We start from the raw sequence: 27,884 nt of genomic DNA on the forward strand, positions 1-27,884 counted from the left end.
GAATATTTATATATATATATATATATGTGTGTGTGTGTGTGTGAGTGCATATATAAAATACATATAAAAAATAAAGAAGTCTACAGGGTCTAAGTAAGGGGCAAAAACTCAAAAGGAGATGTACTTCCATCTAGCAAAGTAATAGAAGTGAGAAAAAAGGTTTAAATCAGAGAAAAGAGTACTAGAGCTGTCTTTATAACAAAAAGTAATTAAGCATTAAAAAACTTTAAAAATTTATGGTAGAATCTTTATTGCTGATACTTTTACCTTCCCCTCTCCCCCAAAGATATTATTTATCTGATAAGTGCTACTGGATTTAAAGTAGAGATTTATTCTAAGTAATTAWATGCACTCTATTATCATGAAGTCAAGACAGGTAATAGAGTTGTCTCTTTTGTTTGTAAAGCCCATTAATGCATAAATTAAACCAAAACAGTATTTATTTATAAATAAATAACTATAGAACTGTTTTACCATTCCTAATTGTCATTTGCCTCCTTTGTTCAGTCCTAAATTTCTACATAAAAGAGGATCTGAAAGAATTGATTCTTGCTCTTGGAGCAGTGACAAATCTCTAAAGGCATTTGTYATTTCTAAAATGGCTGCACACTGTGAAACTGCAATATCCAGATTCCTTCTGCAGTAAATCATCTGATATTGAAGTACTGCACCATGTACATGACAAAGGTGGCATTAACAATAGTGTGCTGTTTCTCAATTGGTCTTCACACAGAGCAGCATCAGTCTTGARAGACATGAAGCATCTGCCCAACAGCTGGACTAAAGCTTCTGCAGAGCTGCATAGTTTAAATTCAACTGTTCCCATTCAAGAAATGTTATTTTGCAAACCACTTCAAYGACTGCTGTATTTACCTTACTTACTTAAACTTTTGATTACACGCCCTTAAAGAAAAAGACTTATGAACACATCCAGGTTGCTAACTAAGTTGAAATTTCTAACAAATGTGATTATTTTTTATGCAAATGCAATGTGATTATCATTCMATCTACTGCAGACATCTTAATGTTTTCCTTTTCACTGGTAGGAGAAACAAAGTAAAAATAATCCTGTGTTCAATCCAAATCAGTGTTGGATAAAATATATTTACCTTTCATTAACTGATACTGTGAAATCCCAAGTGTTTTCAACTCTCTTAGAGTTTTCTTATGTGCAGTATCCTCCATTTCATTAGACTTATAATGACTACTAATGGACACAGTTATTTGCAGAATCACATCTTTGTTTAAGTAAAGAAACACCATTGAAGGATAATCAGGAGAAAAATATTACTGTAATGAAATCAAACCCTTTTACCAGACCAGTTTGCAAGTTTCTATAAGAGCTTATTTGGCAATCACTGAAGGCCACTTCACATAGAAGTTTCAGACATCTGTGCTGCAGCCTACAAAACACCACATCAATGGATCTGTTCAGGACCTAGACAACATCTTGGGACAGAGATGATAGCAATCCAGTTMATTCACTCTATATTCTGTGAATATTCACTATACAAAATAAGGACAGTTTCATGCATGAACACCTCCCCTCCTCTTGTATTAAACCAACCCTTGTAAAACAGTGTGCTTTCAGACATCTAAACGTGAAGAACTTGCAGTATATGTAATCTATGCTGTTTCTCCACTAGTTTATATTTCACCTAATTTCATAAGACACTTCTCTAGAGTGTCTTCAGCATAGTTAACTCATTTTGCTTTCATTTCTGAATTAAATCACAGCTTATTTACCAGCAGAATAGACACAAATTTGCATTTTGTGTGTTAGTCCATGCTAAGTTTAGCTGGAGTCACATTCCATCTTTAAATGAGAGGTGCTAACTCCTGGTTTTATTACCCATGTGAGCAGCTCTTCCAGTGCCAAGTCAAACATTAATTTCAACCTCCTTTGGCAAGTGTTTAAACTAATTTATCTGACTGCACTACAATGAAGGAGAACTTACTGCTGCTGGGCTTCTTCTGGGAGATCGTTCCTAACAGCAAAGACACGGTAACCACCATGTAGTCTTCCCAGTCTCTTGGCTAGAGATTTGGTTCTACCTTTTTGCTAACACTGGTACTGCTGCCCTGGTCTATTTTCTCAACCCAGTAGCTGAGATTGAATACATATTAGTTTGCAATGTGTGATATGAGGTATGGTTGGACATTACTATGGCCTTCAGGTCGTAGTAATCTGTCATGCAGTTAACTATTGAAGCTGAGAAACAAACTGAAATGGCCTGCTAAATTCACCTATTGAGAGTCGCAAGGGCAGGTCTTTCCATTGTTATTTCAGATACTACAGAGGAAACAAATCACAGTGGCTGGAAAGCAAAATGATGCCAACACCACCATCTCCTCTTCAGTCTGCATCTGGTAACTCGCAGCTCATAAAATGATCTTGACCTGTGCACATCCGCTCTGATGCTAGTAATCAGGCTCTGCATTCCTGCCAAAGAAAGCTGCGCAGAACTACCACTCAATCTAGGAAATATCTGCCAAGGAAGTCCCTCCACAGTTTGGGAGAGCAGCAGGAGGACACGTTTTTGTGTGAAATTTCCCAGAACAAAGGATTTCATCAAGATGAACACAAAGCCTAGACTGAGGAAATTAGCTAACTAGTGAAGAGTGCCGTTGTATCAGCAGCTGCGTAAGACCAGCACTGCCCACTCATGTCAGTGTTCTGCCTTCACTGCAAGTTCTCCACCCACCAAGATCCCCRATCTTCTAGTAAGAGGAGTGATTCCTGCTGGTGAGAAAATTCACACCTCGCTCTTCTTCTAGGAGTCAGTGCAAGATAGTGGTCAAAATGTTCTTCTGTCTGAGGCACGTGATCCATTCTCACTCAGTGCTGTTCACCCTTGGTCACTGCTGGCACTGCCAGAAACAATCCTCAGAGCCATGAAGCAATCAGCAGCACAGCAAGCATTCTATCTCCTACTAAAGGCCCCAACGAGACAAACAAATATGCAGACAAATGGTATCAGGCAAAAGGACTGGAAATACATGGAGCCACTACCACAGAGACCAAATAATGAAGCAAATTTACAGAGCACTGCCAAGAAAAGGCGTACAAAAAATGCCAAAAGTACAGAAAGATAATGAGACAAGAGCTCTGAGGGGTTTTCGCAATAAAATAATACGGCAGAGCACATTGTTGGACGTAACTAGTTGTTTTCAAGAATTAGGGATATTTATAGAAGGAAAGGGATGATGGGCCATTATTTCAGTTTTATGCATAATACTAAAAATATGATAGGAAAGTGCAAACAAATTCTGCTTTAAATGATGAAATTTTGGACATTACAATTATAGGAAAAGAAGGAACAAGAAAGGAGCAGAAGAAATACAGTGTAAATGCAAATTAAATCAGAAAAGCTGAGGCATAAAATGAATGAAACTAACATGGACTCACATAGGCAAAGCCTGATGAAATTCACAGCTACATTATTAAGGAAGTATCTGAATGTTGCTTTCAGTCCTTAGAGCTGTACAAACTAATGGAGAGTATATTAGAAGTCTTTAAGGAAAGGCACAAATCTTGGTGGAGGTAAAGAAGAATCTGGGAAATACATCTGTACATTTACCTGAGATTCACTGAAAGAAAAAAATTCCTAGATAATAAACCATTTATAAAAGCATACACGCTTAAAATGCAATAAAATGCAGCCAAAACGAATTTGCCCAAAGCATGTCATGACAAAATGCTTTTATTTTCTTCTTTGCTAGGCTAACTGATCTAATGTGTAAGGAGGAAGTGCTAATGTAATATATCGACTTTTTATTAAAGTCTTTCCTGCTGTCCTAATGAGACATTCTCATAAAGAAAGAAAGGAAACACAACTTGATGAAATWACCTAAGATAAGAATATGTCTGTGGTTGAATAAATAATTAGTCATGGTTCGCTGCCTAAGAAGAAGCTGGGTATCATAAGACACCTGCTCAGATTCATTGCATATTCTCTTGAATAAAGAAAGAAAGCTCAGTGGTAAGAGACTGTGGAAGTCACCAGAATGGATAAAGTTGCAAGTATGTAGAAGGTTAGGTAAATATTTCATTTGCAGTAACACTCCTCATTACACAACATAACATCTAATACAGACAAACAAAAAATATTATAGCAAGAAGATGGAGGAAATTGATGAGGCAGCAGCAAAGCAGAAAAGAATGTGGAAAGTATATTGAGAATGATAACATGAGTAAGAATGGATTATTACACAGAAACACAAGTCTTAACAAGGTAATTTAACAAAGAGTTGTGTATAGAACAAGACATTCCATTTTTCCAACATCTATACCCTAAATAATTTGTTGCTGGAATAATCCATCTATAGAGATACTACAGACTGAAAAGGAAAGAAAAGGAAATTTAAGAAACAGCACCGAAGGGCAATATTCATAGAACAGAATCATAAATTGAAGGGACCCAGAAGGATCATTGAATCCAACTCCTGGCCCTGCACAGGATAACCCCAAGAATCGCAMCACGTCCAAGAGAGCACTGTCTGAAAACCTCTTGAACTCTGCTGTGACCACATCTCTGGGCAGCCTGTTCCAGTGCCTGACCACCTTTTGGTGGTCTAACATCCAGCCCAAACCTCCCTTGACACAACTTCAGGCTATTCCCTCAGGTCCTGTCACTGTCACCACAGAGGAGAGATCAGTGCTGCCCCTCCTCCTTCCCTCACAAGGAATTTGTAACTGCAGTGAGGTCTCCCCTCAGCYTCCTCCTCTCTGGGCTGAACAGACCAAGTGCCCTCAGCTGTTCCTCATGCAGYTTCCACTCAAGACCCTTCACCATCCTCATGGCCCTCCTTGGGATGTTATGCAATAGTTTAGGGACTTTTTTTATATTGTGGTACCCAAAACTGCCCCCAACACTTGAGGTGAGGCCCCCCCAGTGTAGAACAGAGCAGGACAATCCCCTTCCTTGCCCGGCTGGCAATGCTGGCCCTGATGCCCCCAAGGATAGAGTTGACCCTCCTGGCTGCCAGGGCACTGCTGGTTTGTGTTCACCATTGATCYCCAGGTCTCTTTCCACAGTGCTGCTCTCCAGCCTCTCATTCCCAGTCTGTACATACATCCAGGGCTGCCTGTCCCCAGCACAGGATACTGAACAACTGGATTCATTTTCTCAAGCAAAGAGATGATGGGAAGCAGAGACATACACATGGAAAATGTTCTTAACAAGAAGTTCATGAGAAACTATTCCTTCATACTCTGAGGAAACAAATATTTCAAACTGGGCATATTTTGAAGCATATCTCACTRTAGTGCACAGATAGTAAGGGAATATGCAGAGAAGCCGGGTCAGGAGATGGAAGCAKTCACTAGCAGAATGGAGTTTAGCCTGTGCCAAGGCGTCAGGATTCCTAAGGAAAYCTTTATGTAATCTGGTTTTACATCAGGTAATAGAATCATTAAAGCTGTTTTTCACTTTCCAAGAGGACAAAATGTGAAAAGGGAGACCTGGCGACACAACAGTACATTTCAATTCAGCCCTGAAGGGGCAATTAATCTGGCTAGATCAATCTTGTTGAAAATAGTTTAAAATCTATATGCATTTTTATGGGAACTCAGTAATTTGTTTCTGCTCAAAACAACACCAAAATACTGTTAATGATTTGAAAACAACATCCAGTTAATGAGGTATAATTTTAATGTAATTTTAATGAAACATGTTATAGCACTGAAATCCTTTCTCCAGCATTAAGGATGTCATTAATTTGRTTCACAAAAACATTTTAAAAATTCCTTGCAATCGTTCATTATCGATAAGAAGGTTACTGCAATACACTAGTTTTACACCAACGCTTTTTACCTGTTTTTGCATAAAATAAAAGTTCCAGTCTGTGTCCATGCAAAGCYGCAAGAAAACACGACTAGTTTACAAATGAGATATTAAGATGACCTGTTGTGTTGATGAAAGGTAAATTTTCTAAGTTAGGGATTAATAATTTAAGAAAGATKAACTCAGCACAAAATGCTTCTCAGTTGATGCCACTAGGAAATCAAACTAATTTGCTCAAAAAGTACAGACATTTACCCATGAAGTCTRCAACAATCACCATGACATTGATGGCAAGAGCAACATTCTTTAAGGTCTGAACATTGACTGAAAGCTTTTGAACTCCAGCAAGCAGAATGGCAATACTCAAGAACAGAATTATAGAATCAAATAATCATTTAGGCTGGAAAACACTTTTAAGTTCGTTGAGTCTAATTGTAAACCTAACGCTGCTAAGTCCCACTACACCATGTCCCTAAGTGCCACTTAATTTCAGATCCAGACTTAATTTCTGTGTTGGGCAACATTTCAAATGTTAGATGAAGGTCTGGATGAAAGCCATCTATCACCATTTCTGACGATCAGGAAATCATTTTACCTAATTTTTGCAAACTGAAAAAGAACCACAACTCCACTAGAATCCACTTCATGAATGGATTTTTCAGATTGCTTAAAGTACCTTTAAAACTCAGCCATTTTTGACAATAAGAAATATTACAAAGCTCACTCATACCAATTGAAAAATCACTCAACAACTGCTCTTGTAATGCCTCTTGAATTAACCATTATCCCCAGGAAAGTTTTCTTGAGACTAGGCAAACCAGCAGTGTCCCAAACAGACYATCAGGCCAACATTAAACATTTAATGTATTTCAACAGTGTCTCTATCTGCCTACCTACAGGTAACATGGTGTAATTATCACAATTTATGTTTTAGTGTATTAAGGAATGAGTAAGCATGTAAAACTGCAAATGACCATGTTCTCATTAATTTCTTTGTCACCTTACCACCTGCTTATCTTTACATTTCCACATTACTCATTATATTCTGTTACTCATTCTCTTCTTTTCTCTTTTCCTTTTTTTCYTWMYTTTTTTTTTGCTTCATATTACTTCTATAAAGTTTGTCATCATTCTCCCTTTCTCAATTCCAAATGTTACACTGTCACTATAGCACTGATTTTTGCTTTACTTTATATATTTACATATTCACCACAGTCATACTTAAGCTCAATTCTGATGCTACATACTATAATTAAAATTAAAATTCTGACTTTTCATGTGCAGCTCTGGGATTGCCTACAGGGTCCATCCTGAGAGAAAGGGACAGATATCAGCASCTGTTAAAACAGAAGCATGAGTACAAATAGCATGTGAGGATGGAATAAATACTAAATCTCTCTAAAAGTGTGCTTTCACAAAACTCTTTACATTAAAGAGGAAAACAAGCATCTAAATATGATTATGAAGAGACTTCTGACCTGAAAAAAAAAATAAATAGGTAAAGTAAAGAAATTTGAAGCAGCGGGAAGAGACCTTGGAGTGGAAATAGCGACACTCAAAACCTGGTTTGACACTCACAGAAGTCACCCTGCAGACGACACAAGCCCTGCATTGGGGCAAGCTTGTGGGGCACTTCAGTCGTGCCCGAGGCAGCTGTGGGCACACATAGCACAGAAGAAACCATGTTTCCATTACAAGATTTGTGGAGGTAAGGAAATGAGAATTTCAGACTTAACTTGCTTACACCGTGCCCCATCTTCTGACTTGCCCCCTTTCCTAGGTCCTTTCCCATGCCCTTTCCCAGCTATTCCAATCACCAGCCTTTCCCTAAAGCCATGTCCTTCCCCYCCCACTACCAGCATGCAGTGATCATGTCCTTTTAAAGGCAGCAAGGCTTAACTCCTCTTTCATTTGGAACTATGAAATGATCTTCACCTTCAGCACCCACTCGATGTCTGGCTTTGCCTCTGCTCCCCTCACCTCACTGAACATCCATCCACATCTGCCCCCAAGTATTATATTATATTAACTGCAATTAACTAGTCTGGATCTCTCTGTAACTTTGAATTCTCTTTTGCTAAGAAAATTACTCAGTCCTGTACTAACAGAGAYTTTAGAACATTTTGATGTGTTCTAAATAGAATAATATTCATACACATAATGAACAAAGAAACGAGCAATAGCAACAGTTCAAGGAGCTCTTCTCATAGGCAGACACCACAGAGAAGAGGACAACACAGCTCCCTGAGCAGCAGGAAATCTTGTGGGTTCCACCCTTTCTCTTTCTCTGGCTTTCAGCACCATAAGCCCCTATTTTCCTGTCTTCCTATTCCAAGGGAAAAACCCTTGATCCAATATTGCATGAAACCACAGAAAATGTGAAGAACAAAAGAGAGGTATTTTGAAGCTAACACATTAATATTTTTTAAACACACCAAGAGCCTTAAATCAAAGGCATTACAAAGACATTACTTKGTTATTATCCAGCTGTTATTGATCTGGAAATCTCGAAGCCCATAGGTTTCTTTAACTAATTCCAGGCTTTTGTGGACACCCCTTCCCAAGGCAAAGACAACTTGTCTTGTGACACTCTGATCCTCTTGCTTCCATTTACAGACAAGACCAAGAAGACCAAAGTCATACAACCCACCCCATTCCCTAAGGACTGAAGCAGAGAGCAGGAAAATGTTAGCTTCAGCATAAGCTTTGATTAACAACCATGAAGATTCATACTTTAACAGAATTCATAGAAATTTGAGAACTAGAACACCTATTATGTCATCTAAACTATGCAGTTGACAGAGAAGGATTGATTCCCTAAAGAGTATTTCACACAGCTTTATTCAGTCCAATTTTAAGTGTAGGAGCTGTGGGGCTCCCATTGCTTTYTTTGAGAAAGCTGATTTGTTTATTGTTTGAATTAATTTCACCATATCCAGTCACAGCAAATATGCTCAAGATGCTGTTACTAATAAAAATACGGAATGTTCTCAGTAATTTATGTTAGCATTAAAATACCCWGTGAATATCCAAGCTACACATTCTGTTGAAATATATTTTTGCATATAGCAGACTCTTCCTTTGATATTAATGAATTCAGGAATCTCTAAGTACTTGGGCAGTCTTTTCTGATGCAATTAAAAAAAATTTATCCTAATTGATGGGCTTTAGTAATCAGTTCAATGTGATTCCTAAGCTTGGCCTTTTTTTACAGTTACATTTCTGAATGAATTTAGTTTCCAAGTACTGCTGGGTAGCAAGTACCAAACATTACACTTAGTTTCCACCATTTTTGTATTTTTATTCCTTCACTAATTCAGAACTTGCAAAAATTTGTAAGTAAGTCCAAAATATCTTCTTCTCATTGAGTTTCCCACCTTGACATGTAATATCTATCCCACTCTTCTGTAGCGTATTGGTAATACTGAAAGGATTATTTAGAATAGATTCTTAATTTTTTTAATTACTGGAAAAGCAACTTAAGTAAAAGTACAGATCCAGTGTAAAAGCAACTTTCCTAAGCAAGAAACCTACTGAGTTCTATCATAACTCCCAAGAAAGATACATTTTTTAAGAGTAAMTATAATTAGTGTTGGCCATCATCAAAACATTTGTAAATATATATCAAACTTGAGAAATTTTACTTTTTCTTTTTTTCTTTTTTTTCCCACGGAAAAAAATGAATAGACTGTTGATTCAGTTACCTTAATGTAAGATATATACCCGATAAAACCATTTCTCCTATACAAACAAAACATCACAGGATTCAAAGGACTGAGGCTAAATCACCACAATCCTTGAATGAGAAAGYTTTTTCACTGGAGAAATATTTTCCAAAGTCGTAAGGAAAAGGAACACACATTAAAAGAACAGCTCTTTAACATCGGATARCATCTGTATTTATTGTACATGATACAATCTTTATGACATATGGAGATTGTCTTTCTGTTTGAGCTGCCTAAAATATTATGCTGGTCTTGACCTTGGAAACRTTTCTGAAGCATTTACTGTAGTATTACAAAGATCTTTTGCCAGAAGAGTCACAGCAGAGCCATGGACTCTTTGGGGGCTTTCCATATTAGGGGTTTTCTTGCTCTGGATTAAGCATGCCAACAGTATTTAGTTGCCGTTCTGTATTTAGAACTGATTTGCAGGAATGGATTTTGGTAAGAAATGTTGAAACTTCTTGTATTTCATTGAGTTAAGTTCACTCCCACAAGACAATTCAAGGAAACATCCGTTAGGAAGGCTCTTGCAAACTATCCAGTACTACACAAACTACAGGAGATTTCTGCAGCAGATTACCAAATATCAGGAAATATGAATTTATTCAACTGCAATTCTAATGGCCCAAAAAGACTGTGAAGAATGTGCATTTCAATTTTTTTTCATTACAGCTTAAAGGATAATTATGACAGATGCATGGAAATAGTTACTGATGTTCAAACAAATCTATTCAATTACACTATTAAATAAAAAGATATCACTTGAGAAAAATATCAAATGCCTCTTAATTGTCAGTCAAAAGCAAAATAACTTTTTAGCTCCTCTTTATTGAGGTGCAAAATGTTTAATTTAATTGACTATAAAAATTGCACAGCAGATGCACACAGGAGATTCAAATTTAAATTTAACAGYTACATCATTTCACTTCCACAGTAACCTTTTAGTGTCCAGATTATCTTTCTGCCCTGTAACTGTAATACTACCAAAAGATTTCTCCACATCTAAGATTAGTAGGACATAATCCTGTCACAACTACCTGTCTGAACTTACTCTGGCACTGCAACACCAACTATCRCTGTAGTCCCATTATATATGACACGAGTAGTGGTGATCCAACAAATAAAAATCCTGGGACCATCTCTAATTTATATTTATTTGTCCTATCAACACTGTGGTTACAATATCCTATTGCTGTCATCCAGTAAGAGCTGGGGTTTTGTTAAAGTTGTTACTAGCCATAAACAGCAGTGTGAACTACTGCAGGTTTATTTAATCTTACAGCCACTGCATCTTTATTGATAGCAGTTTGAGAAATATTCTTTCCCACTCATGGTCGTTTGGCCTGAAACAAGGAATTGACAAAGGAAAGAGTGTCCTGTAGTAGAAAGCATGAGTAGACCAGATCGAATCCTGATCTGTAAAGGAATTTTACAATTAGTTTTAAAATATCAAATAATCAGACAGATGTTTCAGAGATCAAACTAATACACAAAGGACACTGAAGAACCTCCTCACTAAAATTCCAACTTGTTACTCTTTAAGCTTGAACTCTTACTATCATAAGCGTCTTACAGATCATTTAAACTTTAAGCACTTGTCTGCACACCCCAGCAAGCAGGCTGCTTTAMTCTGAAAGGTGTATCATTTCAAGAATTAAAACTCTGCCATGCAGACATAACCAGCTAAACCATCCAAGAGCTATGTTCCACTTAGAAAGTTTTATCATTCCAGAGTACACTGAGGGGCTTCGGATCTGCAGGAAAACAGAACACACCAAAAAAAGTTTTCAAAAGCTACTCTGCCTCTCTTTCATAATAAAGACAATCTCACACAAAACTTCAGAGAATGCAGAAGACAGAAAGAAGAACAATAACTTTTATAAAGTCTCAGTATAAGTGGAAAAAAATGTTTTCTGAGAACCAAAATCACCTAATATGTTACCAGGCTATGCAATGTTAAACCCTTTATCTTCAACAATTTGTTTGTGYTTTTACATACAAACTTTAAGTTAACAAATAGGATGTAGAGAGCAAAGTTCATAACATTTTCAGGCCAAAGTAATAACAGCATCACTTACCTAAAGATTGGTCTTTGGAGATGCTTTTTCTTGATTGTAACACAATCATCCATTTAAAGTGGGGAAAAATAYTTCTTCCAGCAAATAACTCCAAAAAAWCCCAGGGGGTAATCGGGAAACTTGTTCTTAGCTACTGTGCTGCAGAGAGCACACAGAACGGTATTTTGGTGCTGGGGGAAGCCTCCCTCCCTCTTTCTGACAGTGGAGCAGAAAAGGGCCATAGAGGCCACATAAAGCCAGGCACAGCCGTGCACTACCAAACCGGGCAGGCTGAGCAAAACTGGAGTCAAGTTGATAGAAGAGCAGAATTCCACCGGATTCCTTTCAGCTCTGCAAGAAAAGGGGGCAGCTCTGCCAAGTGCTAGCCAGGTAAAAATTTGTTAGATTATCCCAGCCATGAGAGCACTTCTTACACATACTGGTCAAAGTCTTAAATGCAGAGTCACTCCCTCTCTCTCTCTCTCTCTCTCTCTCTCAAACACACTGTTCCGAGGCTCAACTTTTATTTCTTCAAAATAAAAGTTGTGCAGCTGTTTCAGCATTCCCATGCAAGTACCTTCAGAGAATTTGTTCTGGTAAAAAAAACTGTATACAAATTAATGAAGACGGATRGATCTGGTCTGTAAGGCTGGCTCTATTTCAAGAGATTGTAATTATTTTACAATCTGGCTTTTATTCACTCTGGATGATGTGTAGATAGAACTATGCAAATTAAAGCACTGCTCATAATTTTTAGCATACATAACCTAATGACCTAGAATTGGCTGAAATAGAATATGGTGCTTGCAGCTGGTAGGACCACAACTACACGAAACAAACCAAAGCTAAATCAGTGAGGAAAACAAAAACGACCAAGTTCACACAGTGTCAGTAGCAAACTGTTACTGTTTGCAAGATAAGATTTCAACATAGATCCAAACCGAAAATCTTGCTCTGACATCATGCTGACATAAATCAGGAAGAATTCAACCGCAGCGAACACAGGCTGTAAACAGAGCTATAAAGCAGAAGCGGCCGACCACGGCTCTCAGCGAACTGAAGTCACGAGGGCTTCAGGTGAGACACAATTTCCTGCACACATCACAGGGCCCATAACAAACCTGAGCTGGCACAGGTCTTGATGGGAAACGTGGAACCTGGCCAGAGGAGCAGCAAAGCAGCAGCCAGGGAGCACCACGTGTGCAGCTGCACACCCTGGAACCATGTGCCCCCTTCTGCCGAGGAAGGAAAGGTCCTACCTCAGGCTCTTCCCTACATCCCAGCACTGGWGCTCCCATGTGGCTCCATCCTTGCAAAGCACTCATTGTGCTCCTGATATGGGACAAGTAGGATCAGGATGGTTGGGATTCTGCTGTAATTACATGAGTGGTTGGAAAGAGAGGRGAAGAGGGGCAAATTTGCACAGTTAAATGCTTAACATTGGCGGTACCAAAGTTTGAGGCAAGATAAGGAAAGTAAGATATGTCTTAGGCTGTATATGACCATGAAAGCTCCCATTAGATTATGCACAAATTATTATTCAAATAAAAATATTTTCATTAAAAAATCCATATAACAAATGGAAAGATAAAATGTATTCTAGGAATATGTATTTTCACAAAGGAAAACCTAGGAGTTAAGTGGATTTTATTGAAACAGCTGAAGTCTCTTCCTAGAGGTGAAATACACTGCTTTTACAAGAGACGGATGGTATCAAGTTTGGTTAGCCTGAAAGGACCCAGCAAGTGTTCCCCACACTGTATAAAATTATTTTMTTGACACAGCCATGGAGTAACTACAGAAAAAATTATCAGAAATCATGTTGTCATGTAAGATAAGTATTGACACCAACCCTTCGACAGAGGGGTTAACAAAAAGTTATTCATTACAGAACATTACAGAAAGTTATGACAGACTCACTAGTCTCGGGCCTGAAGCCTGAGTCCCACTGGAAATAYAACGTGTATAAAGTTCACCAACATGTAACTCTTTGCAGATTGCAGAATTGGAGCTTATGAATAATATTAGGCTCAATTGTAGGCTATACTGGACCTGATACACAAAATGTGCTGAAGAGGTGCACTTTAATCATAATTAAAGGAAGTGTAATTATAATGAGCTTTTCCTTGAAAGCATTATTGCAATTTTAAAAAGTCCTCTCTAGACAAGCTTCACCATATTTCTTAGTTCAAGCTAATCTTTTTAGGATTAATTAGAATGGTGAAAATCTATTTAAATGRTTCTCTAGAGATATCTTATTTGATTTTCCAACACTGGATGAAACTGAAGTAGAAAACATCTAAATTATTTTTTCTCAATTTATTTTCCAATTATTGTTGGTATTTTTTGCCCATGGCAACCAATGCCCACTGTTCKATGTGATGCAAGTCATTTTATTTCATCTCCCATGCCTATGTTACTGAGAACAAAGAATTTTTGAAGCAAAGCTTTGTAATACTTTACCACTTACAGAACCTGAGTTTTCCAAACTTCAATATCTACAGCAATAGTTACATAATTTGATATTTAATACTATGTCTCAGGGCAAAAGACTACATATGAGGTAGAACCYAAAACATTCTGTTCTGTTTGTTTTAATGCCACATCTTATTGATATGAAGTTCTTTGCCAGAAGTGTAGAAATGTAATTATTTCTCCTACTTTCATTTCAAAAACATGGGCAATTAAGATGGCAAATTTAAGAACCAGTAATCTGTAGTGTCAGACACTTGATGCTTTCTACTTTCTGGCTGAAATACCTTCCGGCTRTGAAGATATGTGTAAGAATTGCTGGTTGGGGTTAAGACCTCTTCTGTTTCTGTTGAAAGACAAATCAGTGGGAAGATCAATAGAAAGGGGAGACAAATTACGAAGGCATGATAAACCACATATATGAAAAAGAAATTACCTCAACAAAAATGCTGGAATATCAGTGAGAAAAACAACTGGTAAACTGTACTGTGAGAGCAGTAATTCTGTCAAAGTAGAAAGATAGTTTACCTCAACAGCTTGCTGTCTAAAGGCCAGCACTATTCAATACTGTCTTCAATGATGTGGATTGAAAAAGGAGATATTCCAAAACAATATTAAGCTAGCAACCTTTTCTGAATGTCCATGACAAACTGCAGAAATGTCAAAAAAAATAAAAACAAGCTATCAAAAATACCAAGCTCTACATACACATGGGAATAATCTGCAGGACAAGGGGCCATTGGCTAAGCAGCATTTCTTCAGAAAACACAGAGGAAGCAGCAGTGAATCATACACTAAACAATCACAGTSTTAGGCAAAAACAGGCACGATTCTGGGAGGTATAAAAAGGACTATTGTCCAGAAGAGCAACCTCCCACTCTCTGTGTTCCTAAGGCTCACCTGAAGCATTGTTTCTTGCTTTGAAGCAACACGATTCAGCAGACACATATAGAACTAAACTTTGACAAAACAGAAATTTAGAAAACATCTCTTGAGTAAAGACAGAAGGTCACACAATGTAGCCTAAGGAAAAGGAAAAGCAAACCTAATTAAAAATATTCCAGAATATAAATATAGCTGTGTAATTTATGGAAACAGACTATTTTCCTTACCCCTGTGGTCAAGAAATAACAAACTGCAAAATAGCTCACAGGGTTGTAAGTTGTGGTAATAAAGATTCAATGGTGAAAAAAGTACTTTTCAAAGGACAGTAATAAGGACATTAATTGCTGAGGGAATCTTCATGAAATCACAATGAGTAGCTTTCTAAGTAGATTTCTCAGTAGATTTTTTGAAGGCTATATAAACATGTTTCAGAAATTATTAACCTTACCTTGGATGAGAATATAAATTAAATAATCTCTAAATTCATCATCCAACCTCATAGTTCTAAATTCTTTGGTAACCAACTGCTATTATCATCTTCTAACTGAACCTGCTGTTTAGTTTCAGATTTTACTATTCATGAAACCATTTGCCAATCAGCTGTAGCACTTAGGCTTTTCAATCTTTCACCTATTTGCTACTTAATCCAAATTTTGAACTTCRATCCTTAATTCTGGCAACAAAATGTGGCACTTAAAGCTTTAATCCATTAAACACCATGATTTCTGTTTTGTTTCCGTAAAAAAGTACGGGGTCAGGGTTTTCTTCATATGGGTCACAAGCAACAAGAGAACAAGTGGAGACCTAAGTTTTGTGCATCCATTTTCTGCACTAATTATGAAGTTAAAAAAAAAAAAAAAAAAGAGACTGCATATTTCTACATGCTTCTTTTCTTACAGGTTTGAAACATTAAAATCTAAAGCAGAATTTATTAAAAGAATGCTGGCTTTTTTTTCAGTACAATACTCTGCACCAGTTTACTGTTTAGAAAACCTGTAAYGTAATTAAATCACTAACTAAAGCATGAAGAGAAAGCTTTTCATGGAACAAAGTCAACACAYATTGTGCAATGAATCCCTAACAAGATTTTTGTTCAGGTATTTATAAGATTGTTGGAATAAATTCACTCCATAAAGGCTGTACAGAGACTAAGGATTCAAAGGCACAAGAAACATGAGGAGATTATGTGAAATCAATCTATATTATCATTGTCACTTCAGCAAGAAGGCTTTCAAGGCTCTCTGCAAGACAGAACAGCTTCCCCAGCCTTCCCTTCTGTTATGAGAGGGGTAAGACTCTCAGCATGCCTTTTACAGCTTCTATTCTCCATGCAGGATCTCCAAATCTGACTGTCTGTCYCAAGCTAATATAATTGTCCAGGTCTCTGATGTCCCCAGAAACAGGTTAAATGCTAAAGCAGATGCTGTGATTCCCTGCCATATAAAGGGTCATTTTATCACCATCACATCATGCTTGATCTGTAACACTTCCTACTAGGACTCTGTTTCTGTAATGGTTGAAGAGCTAAATTGTAGTTACTCACATTTTTCATATTCCTTGGCACAATTTGTCCTATTAAGGATCAAGCTGAACGGTTTTTCACCCAACTCTTAGACCAGTTTGTGTTAAGCTTACTGCACTCTGAGCACTGTAGGACTCTCTCAATTTTTTCTTCGTGTTGMCATCAGCAAAACCCACTCTAAAACTTCACCTAATGACTCCTCCAAGCTTGAGAAACCAGACAGAACTGAAGAGAACTGTGRTTCATTCAGAATGCAGACAGAAGACTTAGTGAATGTCAATGGATCTACTGCAGTACATGTGGTAAACCTCTGTGAAAACCTTTACATTCTGCCTTCTCTTTTTACCTTTCTAAAGTAAAATAAATTGTAAATAAAATTGTAAAGTAAAATTGTTTTATTCTCTCTTACTTTCCCTGTTTACATGCACACACAAACTGAGCAGAGACTTACGTCAATGCCGTCATGCAGGAGATTAATTTCCCTGCTAAGACTTTCCTGCTCAGACTGGAACACAGGAACTTGGCTTAAGAAGCTTCCCAGTGCTTTACTTGTGCTTTTATATTTTACTACATCATGAAAGTCCTAGTAAAACTCAAGCAAATAAGTAGAAAAAAACAAAACAAAATGCGAATACCAATGTCTTATGAGAACATTAATTTTCCTGATTATTAAAACTCTTCTGAAGAATGTGGCCAGTATCCCAGCTGTATTTTACTGGATTCTACCTGCTACCATTAGGAATTTGTACTCTGTATCCTCAGTGAAGGGAAAGAGAGGGATGAGARGGAAAGCAAGGAAGGGGAAACGAGAAGAAAGAAATTCCTTTGGGACATATGATGCTAAACTAGCACTGAGATTCACAAGTCAAAACATGGCATTCTTTGGTTTTGAGCCAGTGCAGTATTATTATTGGCCACAGCTGATGGAATTTCAGTCTCTATCRGAAAACACTGGAATTTATGTGCCATGTTTTTTCTACATGTATACATATAATGGCAGCTATACACTGACAAGAGAGCAACTACTGACTAAGAATACTGTTGCTCTTTAGGGTGGAAAAGGGGTAGGAAAATCCCCAGAACTTAGTACAGATGGGCTGCATAATATCAAGCAAAACATAATTGCTAAACACTTTAAAGGCAATGGCTAAAATAAATCTCAGTGTAACTGTTTGCTACAATACTTAAATTTGAAAACAAAGTTTAGAAATCCAAAATTGTTCAGAAAGGAAAACGTGACTAACTGTGCCATACGTAAACCATGGCTATTGAACAATGTCAAAATCATGACCAAAACAATTTTTCTACTAAATTGCAGTTCCTCGCACTTAATAGGACAGAGACTATGTTAAAAGGAATTCGAAGATATATGGCATMAATTTTCTCTATTTACAGTAATTCTCATTTGAACATCTGGAACAAAAGGGCAAGAACCTATCATTAGCTACCTCTTCACTACACAGTTTTTTCTTTGTAAGTCACATTCAAATCTGTGTAGGTGGCACAGTTTGAAAACTTAATTCTTTGATTTTTTTATTCATTTTAGATTTTGAAAGTATTTTGCACTGTCTTTCATCATGATCTCCAAAATCATATATTTCATCATTTTCTGAAACTTATTTCATTATAATTGGTTAAAATACCCTGGCCAATGCACCATTATTGAGATTTTTTTTTTTATTTTCATCATTAGATTTCTGGCATGCGGTTTGACTGACACAGAAACTGTCTGGAAGTACGAACACATGCACTACCCTGCRGGATTAGCAGTATGTAGGACTTGTTGTAGTGTCTTTCCTATCAACTATTTGTTCTTTGGTCACATCACCATTGGGTAGGTTAAAAAAAAAAACAAAAAACTGACACAGCAAAAACTCTACAGGTSAAGGGTTCACTAGTGTGTTCACGTTCAGGACTCCTTGAGATAAATTTCAACAGTTAGTAAATCTACAGTGAATTTGTCAGTGTATCACTTATTTAGTCAACAAATTTTAAAAATAAAAATGGTGCYTAAAAGCAGTTCAGTGCACATACTTTTTACCAAGGGTCAAAAGTTTGTCAGAAATATAAAACAAAAACAACCTGACTAGAGCATGTGAAACACACCAAACATTACAGTTAATAAACAAGGAATGACTCATGATTTCCTACAAAATATCTGCCTAGATATTTTTCACTTTCTCCCCATCATGGAAATACATCTTTTTTATTCATACATTTAAAATCCCATTTCAAAAAACTTAATTTCAAAACTTTACTAGACCCACAAGCTAAAACAAAAGTATGCATTCTTCTCTGAAACCCATCAAAAAACATGCTCAGTTGTGTTATTTGTTCTGATTCCGAACTATGTTATGTGGGTACCTTCTGATTACAATCATACACCATCAAATGGCATTTGAATTAAACCACTGAAATGCAATTCAGATGAAAATCATTAATGACAAGAAGTGAGATTCTTCTGTTTTGTCCTTGGAGCTTCAAGGTTYCCCTCAGTCAGCACACTGAAATATTGTGCACTTCCACAGTTTACTTTTTACTAACTCTCATGACAAAATAAAAAATGGCCATTACACTATGCAATACAGTGGTCATTTTGACAWTAATTTCTTCTTTGACACATACATTTCACACCAGTATTAGGTTTTTTTCTCCTCCTTATTAAATATTTGACATTAGCAATTAAATTTTATGAGTAATAAAATCAGCTCTCCCATAATATTTAATATTTTCCCGTTTATATAAAATACATATTCTCAACACAGTAAGTCTCTTTTGTTATGCAGATTATTGTCAAGCAGTAATGCTTAATGAGACTAATTTGAAATTRATTGTATAAATAGCCAAGTAGAAGATTTTTAATTATCTTGCTGCAGAATTTATAAATAAGCAGGGAGATCTATACATTGACTCAAGTTATCTGCTACTATCCTGCCAAGACAAGTTAGAACTGGAATTAATATGTCCAAGATAGCAACATCCCATCCAGTCAGACAGTGAGTAACAGATACTACCACGGGTATCACAAACTGATGTTTTCGCTGAAGCCCAGTAGGTGTGCCATGGGGAATGTCAAGCATTTAGTGGCTCTGCTATTATCAGACTCTTGTTCTTTACACTGCCATTTGCTTTTGAACATTCAKGCCAGACCACTTGGTGCAAGAAATTAACTTACTTGTGTGGGAAAAACCAATATAAGACGCACTGGTGATGTAAGCAGCCCCAACAAATTGCCGTGGCTGCAACTTAGCACATGTAACACCATCAATTCATGGAATAACCATGGAACTGTTTAGGTGGGAGAAGACCTTTCAGATCATTGAATCCACCTGTGAACTTAACACTGCCAAGTTCACCATTAAACCATGTCCCTAAACACTACGTCTTCACGTCTTTTAAATTCCTGGAATGGTGATTCCACCACTCCCCGGGCAGCCTATTCCAAAGCGTGATAACCATTTCAGTGAACTAACTTCYGCTAACATTCAATCTCTCATCAAGTACTAGGCTGGTTTTTTGGAAGGAGAGACCAAAACCTCCTTTCAGGCAGTTGTAGAGACTGAGAAAGTCACTCCTGAGCCTCCTTTCCTCCTGGCTAAACAGCCCCAGCTCCCTCAGCCATTCCTCATCAGACTCATTCTCCAGACCCTCCACCAGCTGCATTGCCCTTCTCTGGACTGGCTCCCACACCTTGATRTTTTTCCTGTAGTGAGGGGCCCAAAGCTGAACTCRGGACTCGAGGTGCAGCCTCACCAATGCTGAGYACAGGGGGACAGTCATTGYCCTGGTCCTGCWGGCCGTGCWATTCCTGATCCAGGCCAGGTGCCACTGGCCTTGCYCACCTGGGCACTGCTGGCTCATGTTCAGCTGCTGTCAACCAGCACCCCCAGGTCCYTTTCTGMTGGGCAGCTTTCCAGACACTCTACTCCCAGCATTTAGCACTGCCTGGRGTTGTAATTGTAATTAATTAAGATTARTCAATGCAGTTAAACAAAAATTGATTAATTCAGTATTTCCACTCATGAGCTGCAGAAGTCTCATCTTGGACACTGAAAAACAGACCACCTTTCATTCACATTGGAGAGAAGTTGTTGTAACCTTGGTCCCTCTGATATCAGTAGCATTCACTGTGACTAACTCACTGTCAGTGTGATACTCAAAGAGCAGATGGAGGAATATTCATTAAATTTGTTGTATGCAGTAAATCATGCTCAAGTTATGATAGGTCTTAACTAATTTGGACATATGCCGAAGAAAATAAAATGTGCAGTTTGATACAGACTTAGAAAGAAACTATTTCTATTTCTTTAAAGGAACAGGTTTGTGGGCTCTTAAAGCAAACCTATGGGAAAACACATTTGCCACTGAATTTTAAACTTTTTAATGCTCAAGAGCCCTGAATTTGGGTATAACCCATCAGATACTCTTCYAGGCGTATTGTCAAAGCTTACTGCAATTTTCCAAGTGAGGAATTGCACCCTTTAAAGTAACAGCAAATCAGCCATGATGATGCTAAACATCTCTCTATATAGCCTGATGGCAGCACTGGTACAGCTCAGAAACCCAAATGTTAGAGAAGAGCCCTGAGCTGGGCACTTAGCACAGTATCTCCTCCAAACCTTAGACAGAGATAACCAGGCATGACTCAAATCAACCCTTTAGTGGCTGATGCACACCTGACCATGCCCTGTGCCTCACTGCCAAGGGCACCCTTTTCTCTGATACTTCTCTTCAACTTCTTGTGGCTCATTGCTTGAACTTCTTGTGTTCATTTAATTCTGGTGTTCAGATTGAGACAGCTGCTCCTATTCCTCAGTTTAATTTTAAGTAACCCACAGTGTTTATTGTGAGGCCACCATAGACTTAAAGACTTTAAATTCAATGACACAGAATGATTCTGATTTGGTTCAGTGAAGCAATTTTACCCCAAAGATACATATAATCAAGAAAGTATTTAACAATGGCAAGCGCTTAAATGAAATGAGCTTGTTATAATTAATGAATGAATGACAGGTGCTAAAATACAATTGTTCATTTAGCAGCCTTTCTTAGTAAGTGAGGCATTTATGAGCCTGGCTTTCACCCTGATTCTATACAGCCAAGCATCTGTGCCAAATATGATATTTGTCAGTAAAATTTCTATTACAACTACAAAGTTTTCTTGCTTGGATCAATGCAATTTAATTATCCCTTTATCCAGATTAGTTATATGAATTCTTCCACTATACTCTTAGACCATTATGATTTTTTTTTTTTTCTGATGTTATAGGGACCAGCTCATAAACTACGACTAAGAAAAGCATTTCACAAAAACATATAACCTAAGGAAAAATGTCATGGGCTATTCTGGTCAATTCTACTAAGGCTGTTTGGTGTGAACATTTTTAGAAAAGAAACACGGAGAAGACCAAGAAAATACTAGGAATATGTATATAAACAACACCATGTTGTTTTCTATTTCTGATAATATCTGTCTTTCACATCTGTGTGGAAATAATTGTTTTTGTGATTTGAATTTCTCTGGTTTGTGCAACCATATCTTCAGGGAGGGATTCATGGGGTGTTCATGGACTGTGCTGTGCTGAAGTTCATGTTACAAAGCCATGGAGGAATAATGATCTGGGATAACGACGAATTAGGCTTCCAGGTGGCTCAGGGTCTCAAAACCAAGAAGCATGACAGCAAGAAGGGAGCCACTGAGAACCTACAGAGACCTGCAGATTTTTGGAAACATCAGGAACAATTGCAGATTTAAATAATGTTTCACTGGTCTCTTCCAGCAGACAGAAAGTAGGTTTAGCTCTTAGAATAACTGGCTCTGATGCACTTCACATCTCAGCATTTTTCTGTTAGATCAAGTAATGACACTAACTATGAAATTGTATTTGGAGATGCTGAAGAAAATTGCATTCTATCTAAAATTGAAAATTTTTAAACTGCACACATGTATTCTGGAAAACAATAAAAAGGGGAAGACCCAATCACTCACTAACACAAACAAGTCCAGCTCCCTGAAAACAAGAATAAAACCAAACAAAATACAATGATGACCTGGGGCAAATATCTCAGAATGCTGTGATTGAAAGACTGTATTTGCCCTTCACAAGTTTGATTTCCAAACAGAGAACATTTTTTATTTCAGGTTGAAATTGTAAACATTAAAAATGTACAAAAACTTTCAAGAACAGCACAGTGATGGACATGTGAAGTTCAAACTGGGATAAATAAATAGTGTTTTGCAACCAAGAGAAACAGTACAAGCCAAGACAATGATCAGTGTTCAGAAAGAGATGCATGAACTGCAGAAGTCASATCACTGTGTCAGTTTTCACAAGTGCTGGCAGAGATTATATCTCCCAGCRTGACATTTTACTTGATTTCATAACAGCAGGACACTTTATTACAGTTTGAGTTTGTGATTACCTCCCAGATAATTTTCTCTGGGATTGCAATGCAGCTAGTTTAACCCCATCCTATGTTTGTAGAGCTGATTRCTAGCACATAAATACAGCAAAGGTCTGGTAACTTTACTGCATTTTAGGACAAGTATAATTTTGCATTTTAATTTCTCTCTMTATATATTTGCAGGTCTTGTTATAAGTTAATATTACTCCAAATTAAAGAATAACATTGCACCCATGACAGAGGTCTCCAGTGCATGGAAATATTTTTCTATTCTGACAAAAAACCTTTATTAATTCTTTGCCAAATAAATTTTACTGATAGGGTATAGTTCTTAGAAAGTTGCTCCAAGTCCTAAAAGCAATTATATAGATATGTTTCCAAAGGAAWAAGAGAATAAAAGAGGTGACGAAGCAAGTCACTGTGTCCATTCACCTCAGTGGAAAAACAAACTATGGCTAAAAGGCAAAGCSACCACACAGCAAACAGATTACACTTGCACTCTAATTTCAACCAACTAGTATCAAAAGTATAATTTCAAATTTGCAGGCAAATATCCTCCTATTGGCAACTATTTTCAGGAATGATCCTTCCTTAGACTCTATCTAACATGATGTTGACAATGAAAATTTAAGTATAAATTGGATATTTCCCCAACCACAAAGGCATCTTGGTAACTACACACATCATGAGTGGTATACTCACGGTTTTTCTTACATTGGTCTAAAATTATGGCCTTGAAGTGGCATCTGAATACATACTAGGCAGCTTCAATTCTAACTTACAGAAATTTAGCTTGCTATTGCTGATAGTGTGCAAAGCTTTGCACACTTATGCCATATTGATGGTGGAAGCCAATCACTTCACAGAATGTCCTTTGTTGAAAGGCATTTAAAGTAGATTAATGGCAAAAATAACCTGGTTATTTTTCCTTTTTGTACAAATGCTAACAGCATGGACTGACAGATAACACTGGGTTTGGACCTAAGAGCCCCRAGCTTTGAGTCCRTTGACTGACCTGGGACACTTTCAAYTCAAACTAYGTGCCTAAGTTCAGCACTGAGAGCAGATGAAATTTCTTCCCTTCAAAAGCCCTTTCATTTTTAAAGAATAAGTCTTTGTAAGCACTAGCTATTCTTTTTACCTTTGTTTCTTTTCTGTATCAAGCCAATTTTCATTTCACTGACTTGGTAGCAACAGCTTCTTCTATAGCCCCTTTCCTATGCAGTCATATCTAGTAATATTTTTTTTTGTTCCTGCCCTAGTTTCAGACAGACCTTGTTAATTTGTGGATATGTAACTCAAAATTTCTTACTAGCACTTGCCACATTCAGTATGTCCTTCAGGCTTTGAGGAACTGTTTTAAAGTGACAAAAAGTAAATACCTACTTTATCTCAAGTTTTCCGCCTTGTTACAAAACCATGATTACTATTTGGAATACTGCAGTGACTTCCTGCTGGTACTTTGATCCAAGAATATCATGAGCTGTGCAGGTGGTTTCTGTCACACTGTCATTCATATTTTTGACAGATTTTGAGTCTGCATAATATTCCCTGATAAACTTCTTACTGTTATCTGTGCCAAGAAAGGAAAACTTACGTTCTGCCAGCTTGCTGACAAACCCTATCAACGATATCAGACATTTGCTCAGTCAGTAATGCAAATAAACCTTCAAATCACAGTAAGTAATACAGAAGAACCTTGAAGAAGGCCACTACATTTGGCCAGTCTGACTCACTAAACAATAGGGATTCATGTAATTTGTGGCATATACATAATCTCAGTTTTAACTAAAAATATCTTTATTCTAATCTGGAGTTCAGCAAACCTACCTACTCTCTCCCATCGGGACAATGCAATCTTTCAAGTTAAGCAACATTATAATGCAAGAAAAGCCTCTGTGAATAACTTCCCTTAACTTGCAGACACAAAACTAAAGTAGGTTATCGTATTTCAGCTTCTTAAAGGACTCTTCACTRGCATCTTTGACTCAGGGAAGAGTAAGGAAAAAGAGTACTGAAACTTCACAAGTCATCTTCATACAGGTTTCCTGAAGGGGTCAAAGTATTTTGGATTCTAAAGAATGCTGTTCTGATTCTGTGRGTGCCTTCTGATTAYAATCATACACCATCAAATGGTCATTTGAATTAAACAACTGAAACGCAATTCAGATGAGAAGCATTAATTCTAAGATGTGAAATTCTTCTCTTTTGTCCCTAGGGCTTCAAGGTTCCCCTCAGTCAGCACACTGAAATATTGTGCACCTCCATTGTTTACTTTTTACAAATTCTCATGACAAAATAAAAAGTGACCATTGCACTGCACAATACAGTGGTCATTTCAACATTAATTTCTTTGACATGTACATTTCACACCAGTATTTGGTGATGATATAGAAGGTGTTTGGAACATTTCCCAAGTACCCAATTACTCTAATGCAAATCTAGAAATGAAATCCACTTCCATCTCCAGCACTTTCTGGTACCATAAAATTTAAAARGTAAATCCAAGATTCTAAATTGAATATCACAATACACAAGATATCCATTTATTTTCCTGATTTAAAAGTACTGAAATGTCTACTYTTTGACACAGTTCTCCTAGACAGACAATATATTCATTCATTCTAAAGCTGAACTAATTTTAAAATGCTGTTTTGTTCTAACATAACTAGTCAGCAGCTGGGCATAGTGATGAGAGGTTTATAGATAACGTGAGTTGGGGCCATTCCCACAGTTATCACTTCTGAAGAGTTTTACATCTTTTCCCTCCCTTACTGCTTCCACTGAAGTGACTTCCTTGTCCCTGTCTACCAYTCTTAATATTTCTTTCATTACACACCATTGGATTCCTCCACTTCTAGCAGCATTTCAGGATGAGGTATGTTTGTTTTGATTCTAACACACAACAACACAAAGTCACAGGAGAGACCTTCAGCTAGAGTTGAATGCCACAGGATCAGGGAAATAAAGGCAGCTTTTTGCACCAACCCCCTGGGTACGAACAGAGCTTAGATTTATGCAAAAATAAATGATGAAATACTAAGTAATAGCATTTACTTGAAAGTAAAAACTTTTCACTAACACAGCAATAACTTTTAACAACCTGGAAAAAAAATTCATGTACTGCAAAATTTTTAAACAATGTATTTTAAACATTTGTTTGCTGTGATACTATCCAAATTTCCTGGTGGTACATAAAGACATCAGCATGTAGTTGCTATACAAACAGAACAAAAAAGCTCATTGCTACCCCAACGATCTCACAAGATATGTTATATGAGAAATGAGTATACTGATATGTTACCAAGTCTAAATTTTGTTTTAAACTTTCAGCAGTGACTGGTGAGAATGCATCCCACAGTAGTTTACTTATAGGCAGAATCAATTATGCTTTGAGTCATTTCTATAAGGTTCAAAATACAGAGAAATTACAACTATACCTTGTCAAAACAAGATTCTTTGGTTATAGATAATTGCCAGGGAACATCTACAGGAGTGAAGTGACAAGTTATTTGCCTAAACTGTATTAAAAAATGCAGGAACTGAAGACTAAACATAATTAGTGTATCTCCAATGTCTGAGCCTAGACAATGAATAAACACTMAGACAAGAGGTGGACCACATTGCAAATTTGAGCTATCAGTTTCCAACAATGACAAACACAATAGCTGAATGAGGTGGAACACTTTCCTTTGTGGAGCCACTACCATAGACTCAGCATCTGTCTTTACATAGATGTGACATATTTCTTGCAGGCCAATCTAAAGGAAGGCAGCTCTGACAGTCCCAGAGGTCAGCATCATTTCCTGTTTAAAGCAAATATCTGTGATGCACTATTTTTTTGTTTTTGTTGTTGATTCAATTGAAACAATAACTTTTGGAACTTACAGTAACATTTAGCACATCTTTACGGGTGCAAGTAGACAGAGAATGGTGACTGCAGTGATAATTACACTTGCCAGGAAGTGATGAATCATTTCATACACTTTTGCTGGTCTTATTTTAAAACTAAGAACTTGGCAATTATCCTTTTTTTCATTTTGGCATATGCCCAAGAAACTGCAGCATTTTTTACCAGACCAAGGGTTAAAACAGACACACAGGAAAATGAGACTCTGATTAAACTGCCAGACTGTTAAACTTTCCACACTGGCATGGGGAGAAAACTTGTAAAAAAGCACTGGGRAAAAACTGCTGAACAAGAACTCTGAGGAGTTTTAAGCCAGTTTTAAGATATGATGAAAGACCTGCAAAAACCTGGTTACATGAAAACAGACCTAAGAAGAGGAGAATGCGTAAGACAACGGGTTGCATTTGCTTCTTGTGACAAATGGATACTGCAGTAAATAATTGGTGTTATGTCCATTATGGAAGCAGATTCTTGCAATGGTGGAATTTATTAGCATCACATCACAGATTGAGGCAAGACTATCAAAAATCTTACTAAAAATCACAGTAAGCCCTCTGCCTAATCTGCATCAAAAGTTTAGGTCCAGGCACTTAAACGCCTGATTTACTTCCTAGAAATTCAACGTTCATTTCTCTGGTTTGTCTGAGATTTCATCAACCGCCATCAGTCACTTCTGAGCAGAGTTTCTTATGCCCTGCACACAATGATACTCTTCACTGAGGTAGACCAAGAGAACGTTTAGAAACCTTGATTAAGAACAGTTAAACAGAAGCAAAGGAGCACTTTCTATTTAATTMAATTATTGCCTTAATGGACAAATAAAAACAGCACTATCTTTTAAAAAGGAATAAGATGTAAGAAACATTTTCATCTCCATGCTTTTTCTGAAAGTCTTTGAGAACTGATGATCACGTGAATACTGAGARATGCCTTGGGAACATTTGCTCTAAACATTTTCACACTCATATTCTGCAGCTGCCACTGAAAAGAAGCTAAATGTAGCAGGCAGCATTGTTTGATTTTTCATGCACTGGTCTAACAAGAAGAAATTAGAAAGTTCAAACATCTGCTCCTGACCCTGACACAAAACCCCCCACAAAATTATAATAAAGAGCTTCTTTA

General features: G+C 37.2%; 1 protein-coding gene across 4 annotated transcripts in view; it reads right to left on the reverse strand.

Annotated features, from left to right (window-relative positions):
• PDE1A (phosphodiesterase 1A) overlaps positions 1 to 27,884 on the reverse strand; it is a 125,488-nt gene that overhangs the window by 81,839 nt on the left and 15,765 nt on the right. Inside the window, exon 1 of one of the 4 annotated variants that reach the window (XM_057363753.1) lies at positions 11,590 to 12,049. The exons of the other annotated variants lie outside the window; for them this stretch is intronic. Within the exon in view, the coding sequence (XP_057219736.1) occupies positions 11,590 to 11,642 (53 nt within the window). The 5' untranslated portion in view covers positions 11,643 to 12,049. Of the gene's footprint in view, positions 1 to 11,589; positions 12,050 to 27,884 lie in introns of those variants that run through there. 4 annotated transcript variants of the gene reach the window in all.

This window comes from Malurus melanocephalus, unplaced genomic scaffold (assembly GCF_030028575.1).
Source record: "Malurus melanocephalus ecotype Western Australia unplaced genomic scaffold, MMel_1.1 scaffold_30, whole genome shotgun sequence".
NCBI classification, from domain to species: Eukaryota; Metazoa; Chordata; class Aves; order Passeriformes; family Maluridae; genus Malurus; species Malurus melanocephalus.